This window comes from Enoplosus armatus, chromosome 5 (assembly GCF_043641665.1).
Source record: "Enoplosus armatus isolate fEnoArm2 chromosome 5, fEnoArm2.hap1, whole genome shotgun sequence".
Lineage (NCBI taxonomy): Eukaryota > Metazoa > Chordata > Actinopteri > Centrarchiformes > Enoplosidae > Enoplosus > Enoplosus armatus.
In genome coordinates, this window is record NC_092184.1 from 5,421,429 (window position 1) to 5,448,226 (window position 26,798).

Sequence of the window (26,798 nt, forward strand, 5' to 3'; positions counted from 1 at the left end):
GAACACTTGCACATGCCTCAAAGAGATCCTGACAGGACTCTTGTTGCAAAGAAACATTTATAGCTGCAAGCATGTAGGCCTACATGCTTTATGTCAGCATATCTGATATATAATAATCAGTTAATGACCACATCAGACCTCTACACGCGTATTGAAACCAAACATCACAGCATGATACAATACGGCCAACAGTATACTCTGCAGTGATGTACTGTATTGTATAGTTTATCGGCAATAATAAGACACAGATAGGTCAAATAGCATAACTGCCTATAAACACAAATGTATTGGCATTAAATCAAAAGCAGAGCGAGCAGGTCAGGCTGCCTACAAGGGCTCAAGTCCTCATGAACGACTGTTAAAGTTACCCATCACCTACGGATGAGCACAATTATTTCTCTTTAAGACATTACACAACACACACATGCATGAGCATTATACCAACCAACAAATACCAACAAAAATATCTTCTATGTTTTACCTGGCTGCAAGACAAAAGTATATGGATGTGTGTGTATGTGTGTGTGTGTGTGTGTGTGTATTATCAGCCCATTCCTTATTGAGTCTCAATTTCTCTAGAGGAAAAAGTAATCTAAAGATGAATGTGTTTAGTTTGCAGTGTTTTTTTTTTTGATCTCTTATGCATGACAGAAACTGTATGAGATGCATGGGTTTTTGTCATTGTTCTAGGAAGTCATTCTTAACCACACCTTCCTCTGCAACAGATAAACGTATGTCACAGAGCAGCCTCTACAGTCAAGTATAGAGACAGTTTGCAATCTCAGCTTTTAGCAAAAACATCCTGCAACAAAACTAAATCTTCAAGCACTGCCTTCTTATCAGTGGTAAGTTTGGTTTTGAAAGCAATTACAATGGTCTAACAAAACACTTTTTACTGAATAGAAGATTGTACACACCAGCATTTTTGGGGTGTATAAAACACTTTGCAATGGAACAATATTGTACTGTTTCAATTCTCCCATGCTCCATGTTTGTCTTCAGCTGTAGCCGACCATGCTTGCAGCCTTAATTCTGGTCTCCCTGAGCCTCTTGGCGGGGGCGACTAACCTCTGCCCCCCAGCCTGCCAATGTCTCTACAACCTGACCACTATTGTGTGTTCAGAGAAAGGACTGGACCAGATCCCTGAGCTGCCAGAGGGCACAGAGCAGCTGTACGTCTCATACAACAAGATACAGGAAATACCCATGCGTGGGCTGGAAAAACTGCAGGTATGAAACATACAGTAGCCTGGAAACTGTGCTTTGTGTGATGCTTTTGAAAATGATGCAGCACTGTGGCCTGTTTGTTAGAGACTCTGGGTTAAATTTTGTCCTTAAGTGTCTGTCTACTGGTGAAATCCTGCAGCAAGATAGTGATGAACTGAACCTTCATTAAAGAACTATACTGCTGGTGGTTTCGCATGGTTTGACAAAGACAACATGCAGTATCTTTTAAATCGCAATTCTCGTACCATAGTGAATGGAAACCAATGTCTACCTGGAAGAAATCAATCTAAAAATCTTTAGTAATTGAATTTAAGTGTGTGATTTGTAACTAATATATTAAAACATGCAACTCTATTACTGTAGTCATGCAATGCTCCACTAGTTAACATATTTTATATCAGCAATGATTCGAATAACTACATGTAATATGAAATGGATCTTACCTGCCCAGCTAGGACTAGCTAACTTCAACTAGCTAAAGAACCAAATATTTCTGGTGGAGAACAACAGAGCTAAAAGGAGAGTAAATATTGGACTTGCTGTATAAATAGGCAATTGCTAAGACACCTTAGCCTAACTTTACAAAGCAATATGTATTTTGGGAAAAATATGTTTCTTGCAGAGTTCGATGAGAGGATCAACACCACTTTCGTTGAATATGAAGCTCCAGTCAGCAGCCTTAGCTTAGCTTAGCATAGCACAAAGACGTAATCCCCAAGTGAAAAAATGTAATTTAATTTTTAAAACAAAAATGAGAATAACAGAATTCCATTATAAATGGTTTAAAATCTGCTTTTCAAAACCAAATGTCGAGCTCGTAGGCTAATCTCTTTTAAAACAAAGATTTAATGCCCAATTGGTCCCTAACCCTAACCCAAGACACTCAAGTCTGATGTATTGTCATTATTATTAAATTAAAACTATGTTTTTTCTACAATATTTCTAAAGAATTACACATGACAGACTTTTCACACATCTTCTCTCCTTCCTGGATTTTCTGCAGGACCTGGATCTGACTAAGAATCAGCTGAATGTCTTCCTATCCCTCAACCCAGTTTGGCCTAATATGACAAAGCTGTCTAAGCTCTTTGTACGAGACAATGACCTGAAGTTTCTACACCCTGGTCAGTTCCTAAACTGCCCTGCTCTCACCTTACTGGACCTGAGTGAGAACCAGATCGAATATCTACCAATCGGATTCCTCCGTGGATTAGCTAATCTGAAGACACTGAATGTGAACTTTAACCAGATTCAAACGTTACAGGTTGGTGGATTGGAAGGAGCCTTCGCCCTCACTGACCTCTACCTTAACCATAATAATATAACAAAGATAGAGGAAGGTGTGTTCAAGAACTCAACTGTGTTGGAGAAACTTGTTCTGTTCAGAAACAGAATCACAAGTGTGGGTGAGGTCAGCTTGAGAGGAGCAACAGGTCTCCAACACCTTGACCTGAGTGGCAACATGCTGGTCACTGTTCCTGCTGAGGCATTTAGGGATGTAAATAGGCTCAATAGTCTGCATCTACAGATGAACAACCTCATCAGCCTATCAGAGGATTGCTTCTCCTCTCTGAGCCTGTTGGTTCATCTAGACTTGAGCAAAAACAAGTTGACCACTCTGTCAGAGGGATCCCTGAGAGGTCTGACCATGCTGAGTGAGCTGGACCTAAATCTCAACCTCATCAGAATCAGAATCAGAATCAGAATCAGAATCAGAAACTGTTTATTGCCAAGTAACATACATTACAAGGAATTTGCTGTGGTCTGAAGGTGCTATTGTTTTGATAACAAATAAGTAGAATATAAAAGCTAAAATAACAATAAGAATAAAAATAAAAATAAGATAAGATAAATAACAAACAGTGCAGTGACCAGAATAAAGTAAAGTAAAGTGTCCAGATAAAGTGTCCAGTAGGGGGTGAGTGCGTTAATGTAACGCAGTGGGGACAGGGGTGATGTACGTTAATATAACGTATAGCTTGCGGTAGTGTTCGGGGGGGTGTCAGTGAGAGTTTGTCAGGTTGACTGCAGAGGGGAAGAAACTGTTTTTGTGGCGGGAGGTTTTGGTCCTGATGGACCGCAGCCTCCTGCCAGAGGGGAGGGGGTCGAACAGATGGTGTCCGGGGTGGGAGGGGTCGGCAGCGATCTTCCCTGCTCTCCTCAGGGTCCTGGAGGAGTACAGGTCCTGAAGAGATGGGAGGTTGCAGCCGATCACCCTCTCTGCAGAGCGGATGATACGCTGCAGTCTGCGTCTGTCCTTGGTGGAGGCAGCAGCGTACCAGACGGTGATGGAGGAGGTGAGGATGGACTCAATGATGGCGGTGTAGAAGTGAACCAGCATTGTTTGTGGCAGGTTAAACTTCCTCAGCTGCCTCAGGAAGTACATCCTCTGTTGGGCTTTCTTGATGAGGGAGCTGATGTTCAGCTCCCACCGGAGGTCCTGGCTGATGATGGAGCCCAGGAAACGGAAGGACTCCACAGTGTCCACTGGAGAGTCACACAGGGTGATGGGGGCGGGTGGGGCTGCGCTCTTCCTAAAGTCAACAACCATCTCCACTGTCTTTGAAGCGTTAAGCTCCAGGTTGTTGCTGTTGCACCAGGTCACCAGGTGGTCAATCTCCCACCTGTAGGCAGACTCATCCTCTCCAGAGATGAGTCCGATGAGGGTGGTGTCGTCCGCGAACTTCAGGAGTTTGACGGACTGGTGACTGGAGGTGCAGCTGTTGGTGTACAGGGAGAAGAGTAGTGGAGAAAGAACGCAGCCTTGAGGGGAGCCGGTGCTGATCGTCCGCGAGTCAGAGACGTGTTTCCCCAGCTTCACGTGCTGCTTCCTGTCAGACAGGAAATCTGTGATCCACCTGCAGGTGGGGTCAGGCACGTTGAGCTGGGAGAGCTTGTCCTGAAGAAGAGCCGGGACGATGGTGTTGAAGGCAGAGCTGAAGTCCACAAACAGGATCCTGGCGTAGGATCCTGCGGAGTCCAGGTGCTGGAGGATGAAGTGTAGAGCCAGGTTGACGGCGTCGTCTACAGACCTGTTGGCTCTGTAGGCGAACTGCAGGGGGTCCAGCAGAGAGTCTGTGATGGATTTGAGGTGGGACAGGACCAGGCGTTCAAATGATTTCATGACCACAGAGGTCAGGGCGACGGGTCTGTAGTCATTTAATCCTGTGGGCCCTGGTTTTTTGGGGACGGGGATGATGGTGGAGGCCTTGAAGCAGGCTGGCACGTGGCATGTCTCCAGTGAGGTGTTGAAGATGTCCGTGAACACCGGAGACAGCTGATCGGCGCAGCGCTTCAGGCAGGATGGGGAGATGGAGTCTGGTCCAGCAGCTTTACGCGGGTTTTGTCTCTTGAAGAGCCTGTTCACATCTCTTTCAAGGACAGACAGAGGTGTCGATGCTGGAGGAGTGGGGGGCGCTGTGGGGGGCAGCTGTGGTGGTAGGAGGTGTGAGAGTTCAGCCCCAGGTGTGATGAGGGGGTTGGGGCTGTTGGGCTGGAGCTGGTGGGTGATGGTGTGGGGGATGGTGTCAGGACTGTCCCATTGTCTTTCAAAGCGACAGTAGAAGTCGTTGAGGCTGTTGGCGAGGCGTCGGTCGTTAGCAGAGTTGGGGGCTCTTGGCTTGTAGTTGGTGATCTGCCTGAGCCCCCTCCACACAGAAGCAGAGTCGTTGGAGGAGAACTGGTTTTGTAGTCTCTCTGAGTACAGTCGTTTAGCTTCCCTCACCGCCTTGCTAAACTTGTACTTGGCTTCCTTAAACTCCACTCTGTTGCCACTCTTAAACGCCTCTTCCTTTTCCAACCTCAGCTGTCGCAGTCTTGCTGTGAACCAGGGTTTGTCGTTGTTGTAACTCACCCTGGTCCGAGTTGGTACGCAGCAGTCCTCACAGAAGCTGATATATGAAGTCACAGCCTCTGTGTACTCATCCAGACTGTTGGTAGCAGTCCTGAAAACATCCCAGTCAGTACAGTCCAAACACGCCTTCAGGTCCTCTGCAGCTTCACTGGTCCACTTCTTCGAAGTTCTCACAACAGGCTTAGAAAGTTTTAATTTCTGCCTGTATGCAGGAATCAGGTGGACCATGTCGTGGTCAGAGTGTCCCAGTGCAGCGCGGGTGACGGCGTGAAAAGCGTTACTGACTGTGGTGTAACAGTGATCCAGAGTGTTCCCCTCCCTGGTGGGGCATTTAATAAACTGTTTGTATTTGGGGAGTTCATGTCTGAGATTACCTTTGTTAAAGTCACCGAGGACAATAACTAAGGAGTCCGGGTTGGTCCGCTCCGTTTCCAGTATCTGATCGGCGAGTGCGCGCTGTGCGTCCTGCACGTTGGCCTCCGGTGGAATGTAAACACCGACCAGAATGAATGAAGCGAACTCACGGGGGGAGTAGTAAGGTTTACAGTTTATGAAAAAAGTTTCCAGGGAAGGAGAGCAATGCCGTCGGATCACTGTCACGTCGTTACATAGATTATCTCATAGATTATCTTCCCTCAAAGGTCTTCAATGACCTGATGAGCCTTGAGTTCCTTGATTTGTACAGGAACAGACTGACATCTCTTCCTCTGGGTGTATTTAGAAACTTGAATAATCTGCAAGAGCTGCGACTGGACAGCAATCAGATCTCTGCCACACCCGTTGGGGTATTTGATTCATTGACCAATCTCAAAGAGTTACAGCTGTCGGACAACCGCATCAAGGAGCTCCACCCTTCTGTGTTCAACAAGCTCAAGTCACTGCAGAACCTGTACTTGAAGCGCAACGCTCTGAGGCACCTTCGTAAAGGCCTCTTCCACAAGATGAGGAACCTCAAGAAGATACACCTCAATGACAACCACATCAGGTCTCTACATCCCTCCGTCTTCCATGGTTTGGTGAAAATAGATTCGCTGAGTCTCTCTCGCAACCATCTCTCCTCTCTACACCGGGACCAGTTCAGAGACCTTATCAGTTTAAAATACTTAAAACTAGATGAAAACCGCATAGGTACCCTTTCCACAAGCCTGTTCATGAATCTAACAAATCTTGCAAGACTGAAGCTGGACAACAACCATATCTCAGAGCTGTCTCCTGATGACTTTGTAGGGTTGACAAGCCTCAGAGAGCTCAAACTGAGCTTCAATCAGCTCCAGGACATCCCATTCAACACCTTCTATCTCCTCCACAACCTCCGCAGGCTTCTGCTAAAGAATAACAGCCTGGATAGTTTACACCCTCAGCTCTTTGCCCGACTTTCAACGTTAACAGAACTCAACTTGGATGCAAACAAGCTGGATCACCTGCTGCCTGATGTATTTCAAGGACTTACAAACCTCCAGAAATTGAGTTTGAAGTCCAACCAGCTCAGGACAGTGGAGAATGGAACATTGGAGCCTTTGAGAAACCTTAGCACTGTCTATCTGTCAGGTAATTTGTGGGACTGCACCTGTGCACGTATTCTCTACATCAGCAGCTGGGTCAACATGCACAGAGACAAGCTCGGAGACCAGCCCATCTGTTTCTTCTCTTTGTCAAACTCTCCTCCCTCTTCTTCCTCACCCTTTACTGAGGATACACCGCTCTCGCAGGCAGCTCTGTCTCCCCTGTTGTCACACGATCATTGCATTACAAGTGCTGCAAGTGTCTCGTCACCTGCATTTCCTTTAGAAATGCTGCTCACGATTTCTCTCATAGCTGTCAGCCCACTATGACATCCTTTGCAGTGGTTTTGTCCTCTCTAACCTCTTCCTGCCTTTGCTTTTCATGTCTGCTCTTGCTTTTTAAGTATTTGCACCCCAATCTCAGAAGTTTGAATATATATAGATGCATTCAGGAAATGTGTAAAGATGGATTCGGGGAATTTGCACTGGAATAATGTGATCCTGCAAAAGTGCAACTTAGATTTGTGAGTATTTAGGATTCTTGCAAAACTTGAAAATAACCCAAACTGACACCACGAATAAGTGATTTAACTTAAATGTTGAAGTAAAGCCTAAACATAAGACAACATGAACTCTAGTCGTGGTGTTGTATCTTGATGATATTAAGAGTTAATAGTCTTACTTTAAGGATATGAGCGTTGACCATGTGTTCATAAGCCCTGTGAAAACTGGCTTGACGACAGGAAATATGTACAAACTGTTGAGTGTGTTTGTGTGTGCATTTGACAGTATACCAGTCAAAAAGAGATTTTAGACCTTTTTTGCATTATAAAAGGCAATACAAGAAAAAAAACCTCTTAAGATTTCAATGTTTATCAGTTTGACTCACAGCCACAAAGTTGAGATATAACAAATAAACACTCCACAAGAGAAGTTACAGAATATTCTTACAAAATTACTGTTTCATAATTGTTCTCAGTCAAGACATCAGACAACTTCGTTTCCAAAACCTCACAGTTGTATTTCATCATCTATCTATTGGAGATATAATCTGAATGTTTGGAAAAAAGACAGGAAAGCACTCTTCAAGTTGGTCAAACTATAAAATCAGTCTTACAATTTAAATGGGTTTGTTTAAAAATCCTGAAAAAAGCTGTTTACAATAATCAAGGACAATTTAATCAGTTTGATCTTTAACGAGGAATCTGTTCTGTTCACAATTGTGGTGTTCACTAGTCTAAAGAACTTAAAGGCTCTCAGTACATGCAGGTTCCTCCAGTGATACCGTGATACTTTGGAAATTCTCATTTTCAGTTACTTCCGCAAATAAACGCTGCATTTTCTCTTTTCTGTGTCAATGTTTTAAATTTAGGGTGACGTGTGCTCCTTTAAAACCACACACACCAAATACTGCTGACTGCTCTCCTTAGTCGTGACTGTTTTCACATTTACCAGCAGTTCTTGATTTTAAGATTATTATATGCACTCTTTAAAATGTTGTTTTTCAAGTAGTCATACCTGTTTCACCATCTGACTGGATAACAGTGTCAGGTAAATGCCTTGACCGTGATAGTGTACACAGTGACTGTCTTCAGCTTTTCAACTATAGGTTGTTCATTTAGTTGTTCACTCATCTGAACTCCACGCTGCATCTATCTCCACCACTTTCCTTGACGATAGCTTTGCAGTCAAACAAAACAAATCTGGAAAACCCAACTTCATAATCACTGCAAAGTCTTCCTTTATTATCCATGTATTCCTGAACAGGTACAGGGAAGCTTACACAATCTGCTCTGCCACCAGGGCAGGTGTGTCATCACAGTTTAGCTTCAGACGTAGAAACACTTGTGGTCTTTCAGGTTCCTCAGGTAGGAGAAACTCTTCCCACACTTGTCGCACATAAACTGTTTCTCCCCGGTGTGTATCTGCTGGTGAGCTTTCAGGCTGTTGCCCTGGTTGAAGCTGCGGCCGCACGTGTCGCAGCTGAACGGCTTCTCCCCGGTGTGGATACGCTGGTGTCTGTTCAGGTTGCCCGTGTTGCTGAAACATTTCCCACATGTGTCGCAGCTGAACGGTTTCTCTCCGGTGTGGACAACCTGTGGAGAGGAGGGTTAAAAGAAAAACTGTAAGCGAAATCATTTTCAGATGTACGACTTACAAATCTTGTAAAACGTCTTGTATAAAGATATATAAAACATTGGGCTTTATGCAAGACCATTTTTGTATTCTCATCCTAAACCTCTCTTACTTTTGTCTGTGAGGTTTGCTCGCACAGGTGTTCCAAGTCGGATCCAAACTCTCATAAATTCCCAAATCAGTTGTAAATCGCTTGTTTCAGCCTGTTGAATGCGGCCTGCTCCCGAGGAGGTGCGCGTTCGTCCAGGTTTGTGGGAAAGTTTCATTCAGAAAAATGTTACCAAATAGTAAAAATAGTTTCACACCGCAGAGCTTCAGCCATATAGTGTTATAACAGGATCCATGACTAATAGAGAGAGGTGGTCAAGGAGACATTAGACGAGAGATATTGTAACCCACAGTAGATGAGGTCGAGTGCAACAGAAACCTCCATAAAGACCCTGAAGTCAAGAGGGTCGGAGTGAGAGAATATTCTACTGATATGTAGAAGTTGCTGTGCTGAAATATGCCAGTAAAAATAATAAAATAAAATAAAAAACTCTGTAAGTTGCAACAGTTTGTACGCAATTCATATATATCAGCAACATATTTTTGTTTTTATGTCAAACACAGAGAATGACAGGGATGGGGATATATTTTCCTGCTTGTTGAATCTGTCCATTACAAAAACAGTGATCAATGTGAACCTACCTGATGTGATTTAAGGCTGCTGTGCTGTGTAAACATGCGTCCGCAGATGTCGCAGGAGAAGGGCCTCTCCCCGCTGTGCGTCTTCAGGTGAATCTTCAGGTAACTGGACGACTTGAAACTCTTCCCGCAGAGCCCGCAGCTGTGAGGCCTGTCCACGGTGTGGTGCTGCTGGTGCGAGCGCAGGTCGGTGATGGAGCTGAGCCGCCGGCCGCAGAGCACACATGTACACGGGATAGTTGCCGCATGCGTCTGGAGGTGTTTGCGGAGCGAGTCCACACAGGCCACTGTAGTGCCGCACGCTACGCATGCCAGTGAGTTCTCGCCTGAGTGAGAGGTCTTCTGGTGCATCTTCAAGGCACTCTTCTGGATGAAACATTTGCCGCAGGTCTCGCAGCTGAAGGGACGCTCACCAGTGTGAATCCGCTGATGGCCTTTCAGAGTGTCAGCCTGGTTGAAGCTCTTGCCACAAGTCTCGCACCTGAACGGCTTTTCCCCCGTGTGTATGCGCAGGTGGCGCTGCAGGTTACCTTGTATTGTGAAGCTTTTGTTGCAGTACTGGCAGTTATAGGCCCGCTCCCCCGTGTGGACCATCTGATGCATTTTCAGGCCGTGGGCTCGATAGAAGCTCTTACCGCACTGTTCACAGCGAAACGGCCGGACCTCAGCGTGGAGACGCTGGTGGTTCCTCAGGAGCTGCTTCAGGGTGAAACCCTTCCCGCAGACATCACAGGTGTGTGGTCTCTCACCTGTAAATGGGAGCAATGAGAATATGGCATAATCAAAAGGGAATATGCTTCTTAAAGCTCCCCCAATAAACATTTTTAATAAACATAAATCAAATGACTAGATGTAATGTGAAAGGTCTCTTGCACTGATAAACAATTTTAAGCCCCTTTTAGCTCAATGTTTTGGTTTTAAAGCACTTTAGTGTATGGTTGAGTCTCATTGATCTCATCACCCCCCCTTTGATTAACCCGCTGTGCACCACCTGAGGTGAAGCAAGCGGAACATTTAGCGTGAGTAAATATTGGATGTAAATTCATCAGTAGGCCAGAAACACCGACAAATGAATGCTAACGTCGCTGTGTCTGCTGGATGTGTAAACACGTTTCCTGTGTATGTTTATATGGATGTTTCTTCACACCATAGCTCACCATAACTACTTACAGGCAATAACATGTCAGGGCTGTTGTTTTGGTCAGCTTCTTGTGGAGACCTTATGCCCTTCGTACTGTATTATCAATGTAACATAAAGCTAAACACTCACCTGTATGGAGCAGCATGTGTGCATTGAGGCTTCGCTGGAATGAAAAGCCTCTGCCACACTGAGAGCAGTGGAAGGGCTTCTCAGCGTTCGCCCCATGGACGGCCTGGTGGGCTTTGAGCTGCAGCAGCTTGGTGAAGGTTTTCCTGCAGTGTTTGCAGCTCAGAGGCTGCTGGTTCTGACTCTGACTCTCCTTCTTCGCTCGGCCTCGAAGGGACTTGGGCTTTAGAACACGTTTAGGTCTGGTGGCGTATCCAGGGCCACCGTCATCTGGATCTTCTGGCTCCATCTAACAGAAAAATTGTACAAATTATTTAACCCACTTTTCCTTTTCTTCTTTGTTTTCGGTTTCTAATTAGTAGACCATGTATGTGTGTTCAGTTCTTTACATAATAGCAGGGGACATAAACAGGCAAAAATAAGAAACAAAGCAATAAAAACGATATGAACATTACAGACAACAGATAAACAGACAAATAACAAAATCAACCTGGTAGTCTGGGTCGTCACCATCGTCCTGGCCTGGATCGTCTCTGTACTGACCGGAATCAGAGGACGCCTGGTCAGCGAACGCCTCCAAACCTTCCTCCTTTATTATCACAGGTTGGACACTGTCCTGAGAGGAGGCGAGAATACGGACAGATTTAAGGGTCATAACACAGACGACACGATGTCTGGGTGGCCTAGGGAACTAAAAATAAACAGATGTGGGCCCCCTGTCCACATCATTTTGTGTACTTTTGGTCTAAGTGTGTTTTTCATGATTCATTCGGGCCTCTTTAAGTCCAATTAGGGGAAATCGTTGTGCTACAGCAAACAATGGTATTTTAGACAATAGTGGGCTTTAAAATTTGTGGCAACAGTTTTTCTGTTTCAACCTGACAACGCCCCCGTGCACAAAGCCTGCTCCACTAAAGAAATGATTTTCCCAGTTTGGTGTGGAAGAACTTGACTGGCCTGTACAGAGTCCTGACCTCAACCTCACCCGGGACCTTTGGGATGAACTGAATGCTGACTGAGAGCCAGACCTGATCACCCAACATCAGTGTTGGACCTCACTCATGCTCTTGAGGCTGAATGGGATCAAATCCCTGCAGTCAGGTTCTTGTGGAAAGTTACAGTAGCAGATTAATGCATTCAACAGCCATATTTGAGAGTAATGGTCAGGTGTCCGCATACTTTGGGCCATATAGTTTAACAATAAAACAATACAAAAAACAACTTCTTTGACACTTGGCTATTTGCGCTCTCTATTTCATGATGAAAAAGTCGAACATGGTGTGAGGAAGAGAACAGGAAGTGGGAAAGAGAGACCAGTATATAAAACCCAGTTCAACCTCAACAAAGATGTCAGATCATCTACATAAGACAAGACTCTACCTCGTAAGTTCTGCCTTTCCACAGGTGAATTATAGGCGACCTCTTCACTCCAGCATCACCACTAGCCACAACTGTAAAAATTAAAAAAGCTGTTTATCAGTGTTTCTGTGGCAATTTCAGCTTCTTCAGACTAAAAACATTGGAGACAGAGAGAATGAGAAAGAGAGCAAAGACAGTGGAGACACAGCACTGTACTGTGTCACCTCCTTAACTCTTCAATAGCAAACTGCTGTCACATCAGTAGAGAGACAAAACACAAGGACAAAATGCTTCCTAACATCATCGTCACTGCACTTTTAAAGTCTGCTTTTTAGCCCAACAACGCGCACTGTGAGTGGAAAGGCAAAGGTTTAACTTTAAAGACTCAAATTGATGAAAACATGGACAACAGAAGATCTCTGGCAAAGACTGCTTTGAGTTAGATATCAACATGTGTCATAACATATTATAAGCAACATGACACATTTTCCACTCAATGTTTGATTAAGAAAACAACACAGTGAAAGATAATCTCATCACCTCTGCGACTCTTCCTCCCTGAGCGCTGGCTCTGGACAGTCTCTCCCTCTGCTCCCTTGGCCCTCCAGCCCTCCTTCGGTTCGCCGCCTCCCTCCGTCAGCTCCTCCGCTTCCTTCTGGCCTCCGCTAGCCTCCAGCACCAGCTTCAGCTCTGTCTCTGCCACCTCCAGTCTCCTCCTCAGGTCCTCAATCTCGGCAACTCCCTGCGTCACCTACAGACCAAGACGAACGTCAGCTTTTTAAATAGAAATCATGACAAATGTCAAATTTAACAATTTTGTTAAAGTTGAACTGCTACTATTTTCTGTTTTTACTGTAAACTTTCTCGAATAAGCCAAATCATCTCTAACCAGAAATGTTAAAACATTACAGACACTTTGACTGACAGTCTGTTCCATTTAAACACGCTGCTCATTGTTTAGCCTTCAACTTATCTTGAAGTGATAAAGAAACGAATCAAACCCAAGATATCTTAGTCTCAACTATTTCTTCTCACATGTTTGTCCATCACGGTATTTATTCTTGGTAAATAATAATGTGGATCATCTGGACCTAAAACAATTAGACGATTGATCGACTAGTCAATCAACAGAAAATAAAAATGTGCTGGTTCCAACTTCTTAAATGTCAGAATTGACTTTCCAATGACATCTTTGGCTTTTGGACTGTTGGTTGTAAGCAATTTAAAGGACTTTAGGAAACTGTGATGGACATTTTTATATTATAGAGCAAATGATTGAGCGGTTGATCGAGAAAAAGATAAGATAATGAAAATAATAGTTGCAGACATAGGACTTCTTCTTCGAAGGTCTAATAAAGAGCGTAATAAGTTCTATGTATGTTGCTGAAAGATTCACGTAGATTAATTGATGCCCCTGCAAAACATTCTGTACCATATGCATGGTACATGCCACGTACAGATATGTTATGAATTAGAAACTAACTAACTTCAGCTTCAGGAAAATATGCTGGAATAAGATCCTGATATAATGACATCCTTTTCCTCATCATAACAATAAATAAGATTGATTTTCCTAAAATGACTGCAACAGGCTTCTGGACACGAGTATACCAATGCAGTGAAGTGACGTACTTCTAACTGCAGCAGAGAGGAACATTCATGGAAAAGCTGGCAGATCTTCTCCACAGCTTCTCGAGCCAGAGACGCCATGAAGACGCTGAACTGGATCACCTGACGGGAGCGACACAGATCACTGTTAGAGGCAGGTACACACTAAATACATACTTATATAGTCTCATGGCAAAGGGTGAAGTTAACTGATTGTTTCAGATAATCAGGGAGAGTAAAAACAGCAATATTAAAATATAATGATCAACATCCTGTTTTCTTACTATAAGACCAATTAGGACAATTATTCTTATTATATATAAAAAGTACATCAATTTGTAAATGTTTGCTAGTTACAACTTAACAAATGCCAAGAGTTGTTTGCTTCTCTGTTTCAAATGGAATATTTGCACGTTTTGGCTTTTTTTAACATGCTGTTTACACACAAGACAGTACTTTGGGACTTTTAATAACTTGGCTTAATGAGACAGTGTATAGACTGTTCTTTGTTACAACAATCACACTAATACAATATATCACACAATTCAATTAAAAATTACACTAAAGTCCAACATTCACTACTTAAGTAAATGTATTATGTTGTAGAATCTGTGTTATTAATTATGAATGAACATGTAAAGAATGTTTTAATGTTGTGGCTGCATTCCTACTACTTTATTTACTTCTGGATAGTTTAATTTATATCAATGACAAACAATTATCTCAATTATCACAAATGGAATAGTCAATCAAGAGTAAATGAATGGACAACAATTCTGATAAAAAACTAACCTAGTCATTTTTGAAGAAGAATTTGGTGGTTCAAGCTTTTCAAATGTGAGGATTTTTTATAATGTTATGTGAAAATCTTTGGATTTTTTTTTATAAAACAAGTACTTTTTTTATATAAACAATTGACTAATTCATGAAAAATAACTGCAAAGTAACTGCAGCTATAAAGTAGGTCTACCTCAAAATCATAAGCATGTACAGTACTTGAGTAATTGTGCAGTTACTTCCGACCACTAGTTATACTGTATGTGAGGAGAAGGTTTGCATGCTTTTGATGTTGGATAACTACGTAAAACATAATTAGATATACTGTCACATGATTTCACTGTGATTATGATCACAGCAGCTTTCATAAGAGGTGAAGAAGTAGGTTTCTTCTAGTAGTTTTCTACTTTGTATTGAAGGTCTGAATCTGCAAAGTACCCCCAAACTGTAGCGGAGTAGAAGTACAAAGTGGCATAAATGGAAATACTCAAGTACCACCAAATTGTACTTAAGTACAGTACTTGGGTGCATGTACTTAGATGCACGCCACCACTGGCTGTAATTGTAAATTGAGAAGCGATTAAGTGATCCTGCAGGTAACGTTCACGCTGAAACGTCTGTAGACATACAGCAGATAGATAGGCCTGGGCCTGCTGTCTTACTCAAAATGGGGATCAAAGATGGATCCTTCTCTACTGTTGTGCTACCTTGATCAACCAGACCTCCATATTTACATTTAATTTAACCTGAATATACGCTCCACCCAGCGTACCATCCCTGCAGTAAGTAGTTATTTGAGTTTAGTCGTTGGAAGCTAACTGAAGCAGCTAGCTAGCTCTTCTATTTCTATGATCAGCTGGTTGTTTAGATGCCAGTTAAAGAGGGAGCATCAACACCGGAGCAACCGACACCGAAACAACACACAGTCACCAGAAACAGCTTAACGTACCTTCTCGTCCGATGGCCCAGGTGTGTTTTCAGCCGTACATGATGACACTTCTGGATTTGTTGAATCGAAGCCGCCGATAAGTTTGGTAATTTCTGTCACAGTCGCATTGACCGTTACCTCCAAAATGGCGCCTACCTGCGCCTCCAGATCTGACATTCTGACCAATTATATATGTCAGCTATAAATGTTGTATCAGTTCTGTAGTTGTATAATGAAACGAATAGCTTTATTTGCTACAATATTGTCGTTATGGTGAATAAATTCTACCACTCACAACACGACCCCATCTTCCTCTTCCCGGTTCATGTTCTTCAAAATAAAAGCACGCATACTTACTACGGCCCCATTTATTCAGTCCTTCAGGTGAAGGCAAGGAAATGAGGAAGTTGTCTTTGTACGTGTGATCACGAATTTCCCATGTAAATACTACATCAATATAAGTAACAAAATAATTACTTGTATGTAATTTCTGAATTGTTTTATTTTCTAATTTTCAACCGGAAGTGTGAGTGTGGTATTGTGTCTGCTTTGACGCTGGTGAAGCTCACGAATGTATTCAGAAACACGTATTCACTGCCCTCCAGTGGCCAAAGTGAGGAACTGCAACACTATCGAAATTTGTGGTTTAAACACTGTCATTAAAATCAATATGGTTAGATTATTATTAGCGTGAGATTAGTGAGAAATAACAACATCAACACCAGTAATGGTAAAACCGTATCAATAAAGAAATGTTTTTATAATAATTTTATGTTCTGGAGATCATGCTAGTTGACGGTTAAGAATCGTGGGTATTTACTGCCCTCCAGTGGTCACATTGACGAATTACATCATGACAACACTGTCAAGTCAGACAAGATAGCATAGTAAGACTTCCGGCCAATACTAATCCTAACCCCTTCAAAATAGAGTTAACTAGCCAAATCGAAGCACATACGAGTTTACATGCACAAGGAATTTTAACTCCAGTTCTTTTGCTCTCAGTGTACTTACACAGAAGTAGACATAAATGAATTGGCAGAAATTAACATGAAATGATAAAGTTAATCGTTCTCTAATGGTCACAGTTAAAAACTACAATTTTCTTCAGTTGGTATAATGGCGAAATGAATCATTATTATTATTATTGTTACTTAAGGTATCATTATCTTGTTTGTAACGATGTTTACAGTGTATGTAGTAACAACATAATGTTTGTTATTAAACAATGCATTCAAACAAACATGCCTGCAATACATACACATTATTTGAATCTTGTGCTTCAAAAACTCCTCTCTCTTTATTCATTGATGCTGAAAGTTTTGATCTGAAGTTTTATTATTTCTGCAGCATCTGAAGGTGTATTTAGAGATACGAGTGTTTGCTGCCCTCTGGTGGCCACAGTGGGGAACTGCAACACTACAATACATTTGAGGCGTATGCACTGTATCGATGTACATTTATGATTATATGTTATTATTACAAATAAACAGTAACACATATTATTAGAAAACATTGATAATTTCTTTGCTGTTCTGGAGATAATATTATCTGGTGGGGTTGACATTTGACTCCACGTAGGATCGAGATACTTTGCTGCCCTCCAGCGTTCACAGTGAGGAACTACATCAACGCAAAAGGTCAAGGCAGGCATGATAACATAAGAATACTTCCGGTAATTACTTTCAAAATAAACATTACTTAAACACAATAAACAACAAAGACAAGTAAAATCCAACTTATTTTATTCAAACATATTGAAGAAAAATGCCTCTATGGTTTGACTGTACACTGTAGTGTAATGTAGAGGGATGGCAGGTGACTCTGAGCAACATATTCATTTCCTTTCAAAATAAAACCTATCATGTCATCACCTGGATAGCTGTTCGGGGGAAAATCATTTACTTCAACTGAAAGGAAACATCACTGAATAGACGAGAATCTGAGTTTTAACATTTTAACACTTTACTGTGCTTTGCTGTTTGGAACGTATGCAGAAATATAAACCAAAACCGAAGAAAAATTGAAAATATGAAAAGACTGAAGAATCATATGATTAAAAACAACCTTCTGCATAAACATATATCTTTAGTTGAGGACACTTCAAATAAAAGTTTCATAATGATAAAAATAATGTTTTCAAAGCATTTTCTTCAGGCAGAATTTAATCATGTTATTCAGCTAACAATGCAGGATTTTCTGTTATTGGATGCACAGTTAGTGGTTTAGTTTTAGTTCTACATCAGCTCCTGTTTTAACTATTAAAGATCGACCACATGTGAGTCTCTTACCGCAGTGCAGCTTGATGGCTGCGTCGTCATTATCATCATGGGATGCTCAGTTTCAGGACGTAGCGACTGTGCTCCCTAACATTTTCTGGTATTTGTCAGAACAGTTGTGTCTCTTGAGCAGCCTTGAGTCTGAAAATCCAAGTCCACAGCTGCTGCAGGAATATGGTCTCTCTCCTGTGTGGACCTGCATGTGAAACTTTACGTGTCCAAGCTGCCTGAACCTCACTCCACAAACTTCACACTCGTAGGGCTTCTCCCCTGTGTGGATCCGTAAGTGTCTGAGGTAGTTGGTGTAGATCCTGAAGGCCTTGCCGCACTGCTCACATTTATGTGGTTTCTCTCCAGAGTGCTGCAGTTTGTGGGACTTGAGAGCCTGAAGGATGATGAACCTCTTCCCACACACGTCACAACCAAATGGCCGTTCTCCAGAGTGGATCCGTTGATGGTAGTCGTACGTAGCTTTGTAGAAAAAAGACTTCCCACATGTGTCGCAGCTGTATTGCGTCTGACCTGTGTGAATGAGCTCGTGTCTTTTCAGTGAACTTGCGGTGTCAAAGCCCTTGCGGCAAGTCTTGCAGCTGAGTGGCGTCACATCTATTGTTGTTCTGTCCCGTCGATAGATAACCCTGCGGTTGCCTCTCTCTCGAGTTCGTCTTCTGACGACCTGTCCGTGTGTGTCATCATGACTCACTTTCTGGTGTTTCTGCAGCTGGCAGTTGTAAAGGAAAGTCTTTCCACACAGGTCACACATGAATGACTTTGAGGCCCCATGAAGAAGCATGTGTGCTTTCAGCTTGTTGTCTTGAATGAAACTCTTCCCGCAGACTTTACATTTGAACGGTTTCTCACCTGTGTGAATACGAATGTGTCTCTTCAGGTTGTGCTGAAGGGTGAAGCCTGCTCCGCATGTCTCACATGTAAACATTTTCCCTCTGTGGACCGACTGGTGCGTCCTGAGCGATCTCCTCTTTATAAAAGCTTTGCCACACACCGTGCATTTGTAAGGATGCTCACCAGTATGAACGCTTTTATGGCACTGCAGTGTGAACGCGTACTTGAAACTCTCCCCGCACTCCGAGCACTTGTGAGGCTTTTCAACAGTGTGTACGACCTGATGAGCCTGCAGGTTGTGTTTAGTCTTGAAGCCCTTCCCACAGGTGGAGCAGACGAACGGCCTCGTGTCTGTGTGCACAAGCTGATGAGTCTTCAGGCGCATTTTAGTTTTGAACGTCTTCTCGCAGAGCTGGCACTTGAAGGTAGCAAACTTCCTCTCCTCGTGCCGCAGCAGGTGGAACTCAAAGGACGCTGTATTCCTGAACTTTCTCGGGCACTGGCTGCAGCCGAAAGGCCTCTGTTCTTTGTGAGTGTTCATGTGCTTCATCAGGTGAAACTGCCGATTGAAGCTCTTGTTGCAGACGTTGCATACGAAGACCTTCCCTTTCCTGCAGATTTCTGCGTCCTGTGTGTTTTGGGATTCTGCCATGTTTGTTGTGGTACAATCGTCTACAGTGTCTAGACAGGAGAAGATAAAAGCCATCACACACATCCAGAGTAACGTCCAGAGTAAAAAGTGTTGAGTTTCAGAAGCCACTGTTAATTGCTAATAATGAACTTCTCATCAATTACATATTAAAAAAGTACATAATTACTGTTTATGACAAGACTAAGAAATCATATTATGATTTAAAGTCCCACTCATGTACGCTTTATTGAAATATGTTTACTATTTGTCTTTTTTCCTCTGTATTAATGTGGATGACTAAATCTCACCTAGTCTACAAGCCCGCGAGGACTCGGCTTCAGTGTTCACCTCCTTTGCTGAGGAAATTAATACGAAAGAATACAAACAAAGACACATTAGATATTGCTAGAGAATACTGTAAATGTTCTGTTCCCAGTAACAATAAAATGCTGCAAAACTAGATGGAAATAATATTTTCTGGTGCTATGAAACATTTCACAGAATACATGTTTTCAGATCATCAGAAATGTTTCTCTTCCAAGAATAGCAATGAAGGAAAGATAGTATCTTTTAAAGAGTTGTTATCCTGTGTTCCTTAAGGAAGAAATATGAATCATTTAAGGGAAACCCCACTAATGAATTTGATACAGTTTAAGGTAAATTGATGGACTTTATAGAAAGATTATTAGTATTATTTATTTTACTGTTGTTGATATATTTATCTTTGTGTTTTATTATTATTGTGAGTGTGTAATTCAAAAACTGATAAAACGACTGTCCATCAGTGGTGGAAGAAGTACTCAGATCTTTTACTTAAACGAGTACCACAGTGTAGAAATACTCTGTTACAAGTAAAAATCTTGCATAACTTAAATAAAGTACTCATTATCATCATTTGGTACTTAATGTACCAAAGGTAAAAGTATTCATTATGCAGAATGGTCTGTTTCATAATGTGTTCATCAGTTTAATGTTGTAGCTGGTAAATGTGGAGCTAATTTGAATGACTGTACATAATCTATAATAATCTATCATTCTATTTCTTGATAATATTTGGTATCAATAATCTGAATCTGTAAACTAACTAAATGCATCTAATAAATGTAAAGAGAGTAAAAAGTTGAATGCTTCTCTCTGAACTGTAGTGGAGTAGAAGTTTAAAGTAGCACAAAATCGAAATACTGAAGTGAAGTAAAAGTACCTCGGAATTGTACTTGAGTAAATGTACATAGCCAACCATGGAATATTTGTACACTGTACACTTTGTAATGTTCAGTGCACCCCAGAAGTTATTTTCTGATGTGCAGTTTTGAGGAACCCTCACGTGTTTTGTCTACTTCCCATTTAGCTCATAACTTTTCCCAAAATAACTTTAAATAAACTTTTAGGAGGTTAAAATGTTTTTAAATTTTTTTTCCTTTAATGGAAACTTACCAGCATCACGTCCACTCTGCATCCCAGCAGCAGGCGACGATCCTGCGACTCCCTCTGTTAATTTATCTGTCTTACTCTTTAACTTCCCAAACGGCTTCAAGGTGAAGATCAACCCACTCTGCTCGAACAGGACCGGGCAGCCGCTCAGGACGTTTTCTCTCCACATTCTGGCGTTTTCAAAGTTTCCAGTCACAGTCTTCAGCTCGCTCTCCAGCTGTCCCACTTTGGCCTTCAGGGTCTTGTTGTCGTTGTGCAGCTTTGAGGACAGTTGGGAGAAAATGGCGTTGATCTTTCTCGTCGCCTCCCGTGCCAACACTTCCACAATGCCGTCAAAATCTGGCTGTGAGGATTAAAATACAGCAGTCAGCACTACTTGTTATGACATAGCTATTAGATAAAAAAAATCTGACGTTAGATGTTTTTATGGTGGACACAAGTATCAAATGTGAGTGCCAACTGTGGTTTAAAAATGGAATACAAACTGGTGGTCTATTTTCTGGAATGTACTTAAAGTATCAACAGTAAAAATACTTGTTTGGAGTACTTTATATACAGTTAACTAGTTTAGTCCAGTGGTTCTCAACCGAGGGTCGACCCTCCAAAGGGTCACAAGATAAATCTGAGGGGTCATGAGATGATGAAGTTCTGCCTCACAAATGTATATTTATTTTTGGAATTATTCTCCAATTTTTGCATTTTTTTGGTAAATATTGTATAATTAGACCTTTGCGCCTCAAATGTGAAACAATGTGAGAAGCTGAAAGGTGAAATCACTCTTTGGAGGAACTACTAACGACTTGTAAAATGTGACAAGAGACCCCAAACAGACTGCTTGTTTTCACAAGCCAAAAAGGTTGAGAACCTCTGGTTTAATCTCTAACAATGTGGTTTTTTTTTAATGTCTAACCTCATCTGTAAAGTAACTAGTAGGCATAGCTGTCAGATAAATGTAATGTTAGTGGAGTAAAAAGTAATATACCTAACAGTACAAACAGCTGAAAACTGTACTGATGTAAAAGTACTCAGTTACTTTCCACCACTGTCCAGGAGAGAAAATTATGTAACGCTATGTCGGGATTTACAGGATAAATTTTGTACTCATTAACAGAGATAAGAGGTGGTAACGTACCCTGTTGCTTACCAGACATTAATACAGAACAAAAAAAACCATAATAAAGGCCTGAATCAATATTTACACGCCAACGTAAAGCTTATTGCATACCGAGAACTTCATTATTTCCCCTAGAACTTTTAGCTTTACAATTTAAGCTAGCTAGTCTGCGATGACAATCCGCCATCTTTGTTTCGGTTAACGTTGCGATGCCTCTCTACTTGATTTTATCCCGTCGGCTGCATCTCCTCCAACTAGTGTTTCTGGCCAGTTAACAATCTTGAGTCTGCGGTGTCCGCAGTCATCGACGTATGTATGAACCGGTACGTCAGAAATATGAACCGTTGACTCACCTTACGTCTCGTATTTGGCTCCTTTGTGGAATTTTCTTCTTTTGAATGTCCGATAACATCAACAACGGTTTTAATGGCTGTCTCCATGATGGACTTTGTTTCTGAATAAAACACTAAGTGTTCTGACATTTTACCTTCCAAGTTAACAGCTAACTCTTATCAGCGTACAGAAATAGCAGGGCAGTTAGCGCCATTGATTCCGGAAATGGAAGTACACCAGAGGTAAAAATCCTATTTCAAAATAAAACTCTGGAACTTGCTTCGATTGCAAATATGCTTTAATTGCAACAAAAGAAAAAAATATAAATACAGCGCCATATTACACAGAACTGTACATTAGAAAGTCATTTTACAATTTCAATTTTTTGTTGTTTGAAAATAATTACATGTTAAATGGCATTCTATTGGATTGTTATGAATTCACAAAACATAAAATTACTACAAAACAGTAAAGGAAATCTTTCAAAATAACAAAGAATTGCCATTCAAACAATTACCTTAATCTCTTCATCTAATCTTTAATATCAACTCATCTGGTGAACAGAAATAGGAGTTATCAGACCTAAAACACACCTTGAAAACATGTTGGCATCTTTGCTGCATTTATCATCTTCAGAGGTATCTTACCTCAACACCTTTATTTGGGGTTTCACATGTGAAATTTTTGATTTTTAAATGGCCTCAATGTTTTATGAATGTAAACAGTAGTATCTGTGTTTTCAATGTTTTTAATAGCTGCGGTTATTGAAACAAACTGATTATAAATGCCTCGAACAATGCTGCTAACCTCTACTGTGAATGCTCAGAATGAGCATGGAGCTGCGACTACTTTTACTATCAATAATTCTCCTTAGTTGGCCAACAGCCAAAAGCTACCAGTTTATAATATGAAGACAAACAAGCATCCCTTTGCTACTGTGAAGCTATCACAAGCAAATGTTTTGCATTTTACTTAATTTTCTACATCTTCACTTTCTACAACTGACCATATTTGTACAGGCTCTCAACAACAGATTATGAAGATGACGTTATTTTTGTCACTCTTGTTCAGCTTTGTTTTACTAAACCACACACAAATAATTTTGTTTCCCTTAATACAAACATGCCGCTGTTTGAGCGTTCTGGTGGGCAACACACTACAGTGTCACATCACCTAGGAGCCGTCACAGCTGTGCTTCTTGAGCTGCCTTGAATCAGAGAAGCCCCGGGCACACTGTTGGCACGAGTAGAGCTTCTGCCCGGTGTGGACCTGCATGTGGGACTTGAGCTGATTTGACTGGTGGAACTTCCTGTGACAGTACAGACATTCAAATGGCTTCTCACCCGTGTGGATCCGCAAGTGTCTGTAGAAGTTTCCGTCAGTTCTGAAGGCCTTGTCGCACTGGTCACACTTGTATGGTTTTTCACCAGTGTGAATCCGCTCGTGCTGCTTCAGACTACCGGCATGGAAAAATCTCTTCCCGCACACATCACAAACAAAGGGCTTCTCCCCTGAGTGGCTTCTCTGGTGATAGCCGAAAGAGTATTTGTTATGGAAAGACTTCCCACATATACCGCAGTTGAACTCCTTGTGCTCACTGTGGCCTCTTTCATGAAGTTTGAGCGAACAAGCGGCGCTGAAACCTCTCAGGCATATTTTGCAACTGAATGGTTTAACCAGTGACTTGTCTCGCCTTCTAGTCTGGGGAGATCTTTGTGTGCCGTCTGTTTCCTCGTTCCTCTCCGCATGCACGTACTTCTGATGTATCAGCAGCCTGCAGTTGAAGAGGAAGGTCTTCCCGCACAGATCACACATGAAAGGTTTTCTGGCACCGTGGATCAGCATGTGGGACTTCAGCTTGTTGTTGTCAGCGAAGCTCTTGCCGCACTCCTGGCAGGTGAACGGCTTCTCTCCTGTGTGAATACGAAGGTGCCTCTTGAGGTTGTTGTTCAGGCTGAACCTCGCTCCACATATGTGACAGGTGAACGGTTTCTCCCCAGTGTGGACTACGCTGTGTCTCTTCAGAGCAGTGCCAGTCCTGTACGACCTGTTGCACACAGTGCATATAAACGGAGTGATGCCTGTGTGTTTCCTCTTATGCACAGTCAGGGAGTGGGCATATTTGAAAGTCTCATCGCACATTGTGCATTTGTATTTTTTACCGCTCGTGTGGACCATCTGATGGAAGCGAAGGGTGTCTTTACTCTTGAACTCCTTCCCACATGTTGCACAGCTGAATGGTCTGTCTTCCGAGTGTACGGCCATGTGACATTTCAGCTGGACTGACGTCTTGAAAGTCTTGTCACAAAGCTGGCACTTCAGCATTTGCTTCCACTTCTCGTGGCGTAAAAGGTGGTTTTCCAGAGACTGCTGAAGTCTGAATGTTTTCCCACACTGATCGCACGCAAACGGCTTTGGTGGTTTCAGCCACTGATGCCGCTTGAGGTGATTCTGAAGCGACTGCTCTTTTCGGTACGACCTTTTACACTGAGGACAGGGGAAGGGCAAGGGGGCTTTACTTGCCTCATGACGCAAAAGGTGATTTTCCAGAGACTTCTTTTCAAGGAAACTTCGGCCACATTGATCACAAGGAAAAGGCTTCTTATGGACCTTCATGTGCTTCTTCAATTCACCTTTCCAATGAAAACTGACGCTACAAAGCTCACACGGGAACCGCTTCACTGTCTGTGGCTCTTTCTTTTTTTGCACTCCACCGGACTTGATTTTTTTCTCTTCTGTGCTGCTGTCAGCGGAAACTGGAAATGGAGAGAAACAATACAATACAAAATGAGTATTATTTGAAGATTTTATTTTAGTGTCACTTTTTGTATCCTCTACCTATTCCAAGTTCCTTCCCAAATTTTAATGTTATGTTCACATCTTGTAAGAAGCAGCAGTCTGAAATCGAATCATACCTTCTTCAGTTTTAGAAGTTGCTCTCCTCGTCCTCCTTGTTCTCCCTGAAGGTGCCTCTTCCACCAATTTCTGTGATGCAAAAGGAAATAATTTGACTTTTAAGACGTAACACTAATCACACAGCCTGTTTTGCCCTTACAGTACACACTATATCTCCACCAGGGTGGTAAATAAACACCACAGAGATGTAGACAGTATACAGACACTTTGACAGGTCCATTATTGACCTTGTGGCTTCCAGGCAAATCTAGATCTATAGAGTTAAATCAAAAACAGTACAGGATCACCCAACCTTTTCTTGTGCCGAGTCAACACCACTGACAGTGCTGGAGTCTGGACTGGGGATGTCCTGAGGCATAGACCCCGACGAGGCTGCTGGTTTGGGGACAAGCTGCGTTGTTACTGACGTTTCAGCTGTCGATGGAGTTGGGGGCTGGCTGACGACTTGGCTGGCGCCCACCAACAGCACCGTAGGAGCGGAGCTGACTCTGCCAACAAACACCATCGGGGCTATTGCAGGTTGTGGGACAATTGCAGATACAGCTGTGGAGCTGGGAGCTGCTTCACTGCTTCCTGCTGAAACTGAAGGAGGGTTTGAAGTGGTTTCCTTTGCAGCAACCAGAGGGGCAGCAGGACTGGTGGAGACCGACAACACTGGTGATCCTGTGTTGTGTCAAGGACACAGAGAGACATAATCAACACTGAACTCATTTCATTAAAAGATATAATGTAATATGTTTATCACAAGAAGCACTGTCTCATGAAATGGAACACACAGAAAAGCAAGAAACTGTACTTAACTGTATCTGAAGATATCAAACATAACAAAATGTAGCACAATAAGGAGAAAATATATGACAAAGATTCATTTGTTATGTGCAGGTTTCCTGCATTTTTCTGTTGAGTATCATTGCAAATGAAATATCTTTGGGTTTAGGACAGCAAGTCTTTGTCTCTGGGAAATATGAATGGGTATTTTCACTTTCTAACATTTCGTAGACTAATCAATAAATCCACAATTGAAACACTAATCAATAATGGAATGACTCGTTAGTTGTGGTCTTAATTGCCTCTACTGAAAACTGTCTGCACTCTTAGTTTAAACGTAAACTTCATGACTTTGTAGAGCCCTAAATCCTAACATTTCCTCCAATCTCACAGTTGATGTTGTTAAAGTCAACATAACTGAGTGATGAGTTTTCATGTGGTCATCAGAGTGACTGCCCCTCACCTATCAGGGAGCCGTCTTGCAGCAGGATGTGGGTCGGGCCTCCCTGTGTCTTGTTGCCGCCTTCACTGATGCTCTTCAGCTCCTTCTCCAGCTGCTCCATCTCTTTGCCCAGCTGACCCACTCTAGCCTCCAGCTCCTGCTCCAGCTTCCCGGCTTTCCTCTGCAGCACATCCTCCAGCTGCTCCACTTTGGACCGCAGAGCCTCGTTCTCCTCAAACAGCTCCGAGGAGAACTCCGTGAACACTTTGTGGATCTGAGCCACCAGACACTTCTCTATCTCCTGGACTTCAACGAACTTCGCTTCGTCCCACACCGTGCTTGGCGCCTCTTTCGCCCAGACATCCCTGAAAACAGAAACGGTCGCCTGTATGGCGACTTCCACCATCGACGCCACTTCGCTGCCGAACCTCGTCTCCATTTTAATTCTGTCAAATTAAAAGCTCAGCCCGCGGTGTCCGCCACTTCGTAGCGCATTTCAAAACTTAAACAGTAACTTAATGCAGAGTCAGTTGTACTTTAAACACAACAACAGTCTTTCTTCCGTGTACAAGCAACATTTGCTGTCCTACATGGCGGCCAGTGCGTTCCCGATAAGGTTCCGTGTTTCATATCCGCTTCCGGTGTCAGGGTTTACATTTCCAAATAAAAGCTCCAAACACCCCACTAAAATCAACAA

At 42.4% G+C, this 26,798-nt stretch overlaps 4 protein-coding genes across 4 annotated transcripts; 1 reads left to right on the forward strand and 3 right to left on the reverse strand.

The window, feature by feature from the left end:
• The first annotated feature begins 1,014 nt into the window (after positions 1 to 1,014).
• Positions 1,015 to 6,912, forward strand: LOC139285318 (leucine-rich repeat-containing protein 15). The gene is made up of 4 exons (XM_070905867.1): positions 1,015 to 1,230; positions 2,231 to 2,903; positions 5,696 to 6,110; positions 6,255 to 6,912. The coding sequence occupies exons 1-4, from the start codon at positions 1,015 to 1,017 to the stop codon at positions 6,910 to 6,912; spliced, it is 1,962 nt and encodes a 653-aa protein (XP_070761968.1).
• A 1,394-nt stretch (positions 6,913 to 8,306) lies between these two features.
• LOC139285317 (oocyte zinc finger protein XlCOF6-like) lies at positions 8,307 to 15,521 on the reverse strand. The gene is made up of 8 exons (XM_070905866.1): positions 15,366 to 15,521; positions 13,664 to 13,762; positions 12,572 to 12,782; positions 12,053 to 12,123; positions 11,163 to 11,288; positions 10,676 to 10,961; positions 9,409 to 10,154; positions 8,307 to 8,678 (listed from the first exon to the last, which is right to left on the reverse strand). The coding sequence occupies exons 1-8, from the start codon at positions 15,519 to 15,521 to the stop codon at positions 8,412 to 8,414; spliced, it is 1,962 nt and encodes a 653-aa protein (XP_070761967.1). The 3' UTR covers positions 8,307 to 8,411.
• Positions 15,522 to 17,509: 1,988 nt separating this feature from the next.
• Positions 17,510 to 19,066, reverse strand: LOC139285319 (zinc finger protein 431-like). Its single transcript, XM_070905868.1, has one exon. It carries the CDS (start codon positions 19,014 to 19,016, stop codon positions 17,688 to 17,690), a length of 1,329 nt encoding a protein of 442 aa, XP_070761969.1. The 5' UTR covers positions 19,017 to 19,066; the 3' UTR covers positions 17,510 to 17,687.
• A 3,338-nt stretch (positions 19,067 to 22,404) lies between these two features.
• Positions 22,405 to 26,581, reverse strand: LOC139285314 (zinc finger protein 271-like). The gene is made up of 4 exons (XM_070905865.1): positions 26,123 to 26,581; positions 25,184 to 25,554; positions 24,891 to 24,960; positions 22,405 to 24,731 (listed from the first exon to the last, which is right to left on the reverse strand). Exons 1-4 carry the CDS (start codon positions 26,538 to 26,540, stop codon positions 23,149 to 23,151), a joined length of 2,442 nt encoding a protein of 813 aa, XP_070761966.1. The 5' UTR covers positions 26,541 to 26,581; the 3' UTR covers positions 22,405 to 23,148.
• Between the last annotated feature and the right edge of the window lie 217 nt (positions 26,582 to 26,798).

Coding starts and splice junctions, on each gene's coding strand:
- LOC139285318 (XM_070905867.1), top strand. CDS start 1,015: ATGCTTGCAGCCTTAATTCTGGTCTCCCTGAGCCTCTTGGCGGGGGCG. Junction 1,231..2,230: donor GTGGGCTGGAAAAACTGCAG/GTATGAAACATA, acceptor GATTTTCTGCAG/GACCTGGATCTGACTAAGAA. Junction 6,111..6,254: donor GGTTTGGTGAAAATAGATTC/GCTGAGTCTCTC, acceptor AAATCTTGCAAG/ACTGAAGCTGGACAACAACC.
- LOC139285314 (XM_070905865.1), bottom strand. CDS start 26,540: ATGGAGACGAGGTTCGGCAGCGAAGTGGCGTCGATGGTGGAAGTCGCC. Junction 25,555..26,122: donor GCAAGACGGCTCCCTGATAG/GTGAGGGGCAGT, acceptor GACACAACACAG/GATCACCAGTGTTGTCGGTC. Junction 24,961..25,183: donor TTGACTCGGCACAAGAAAAG/GTTGGGTGATCC, acceptor TTTGCATCACAG/AAATTGGTGGAAGAGGCACC.
- LOC139285317 (XM_070905866.1), bottom strand. CDS start 15,521: ATGTCAGATCTGGAGGCGCAGGTAGGCGCCATTTTGGAGGTAACGGTC. Junction 12,783..13,663: donor CCTCTCTGCTGCAGTTAGAA/GTACGTCACTTC, acceptor CTTGGTCTGTAG/GTGACGCAGGGAGTTGCCGA. Junction 10,962..11,162: donor GTGACGACCCAGACTACCAG/GTTGATTTTGTT, acceptor TTTTTCTGTTAG/ATGGAGCCAGAAGATCCAGA.
- LOC139285319 (XM_070905868.1), bottom strand. CDS start 19,016: ATGAAGCACATGAACACTCACAAAGAACAGAGGCCTTTCGGCTGCAGC.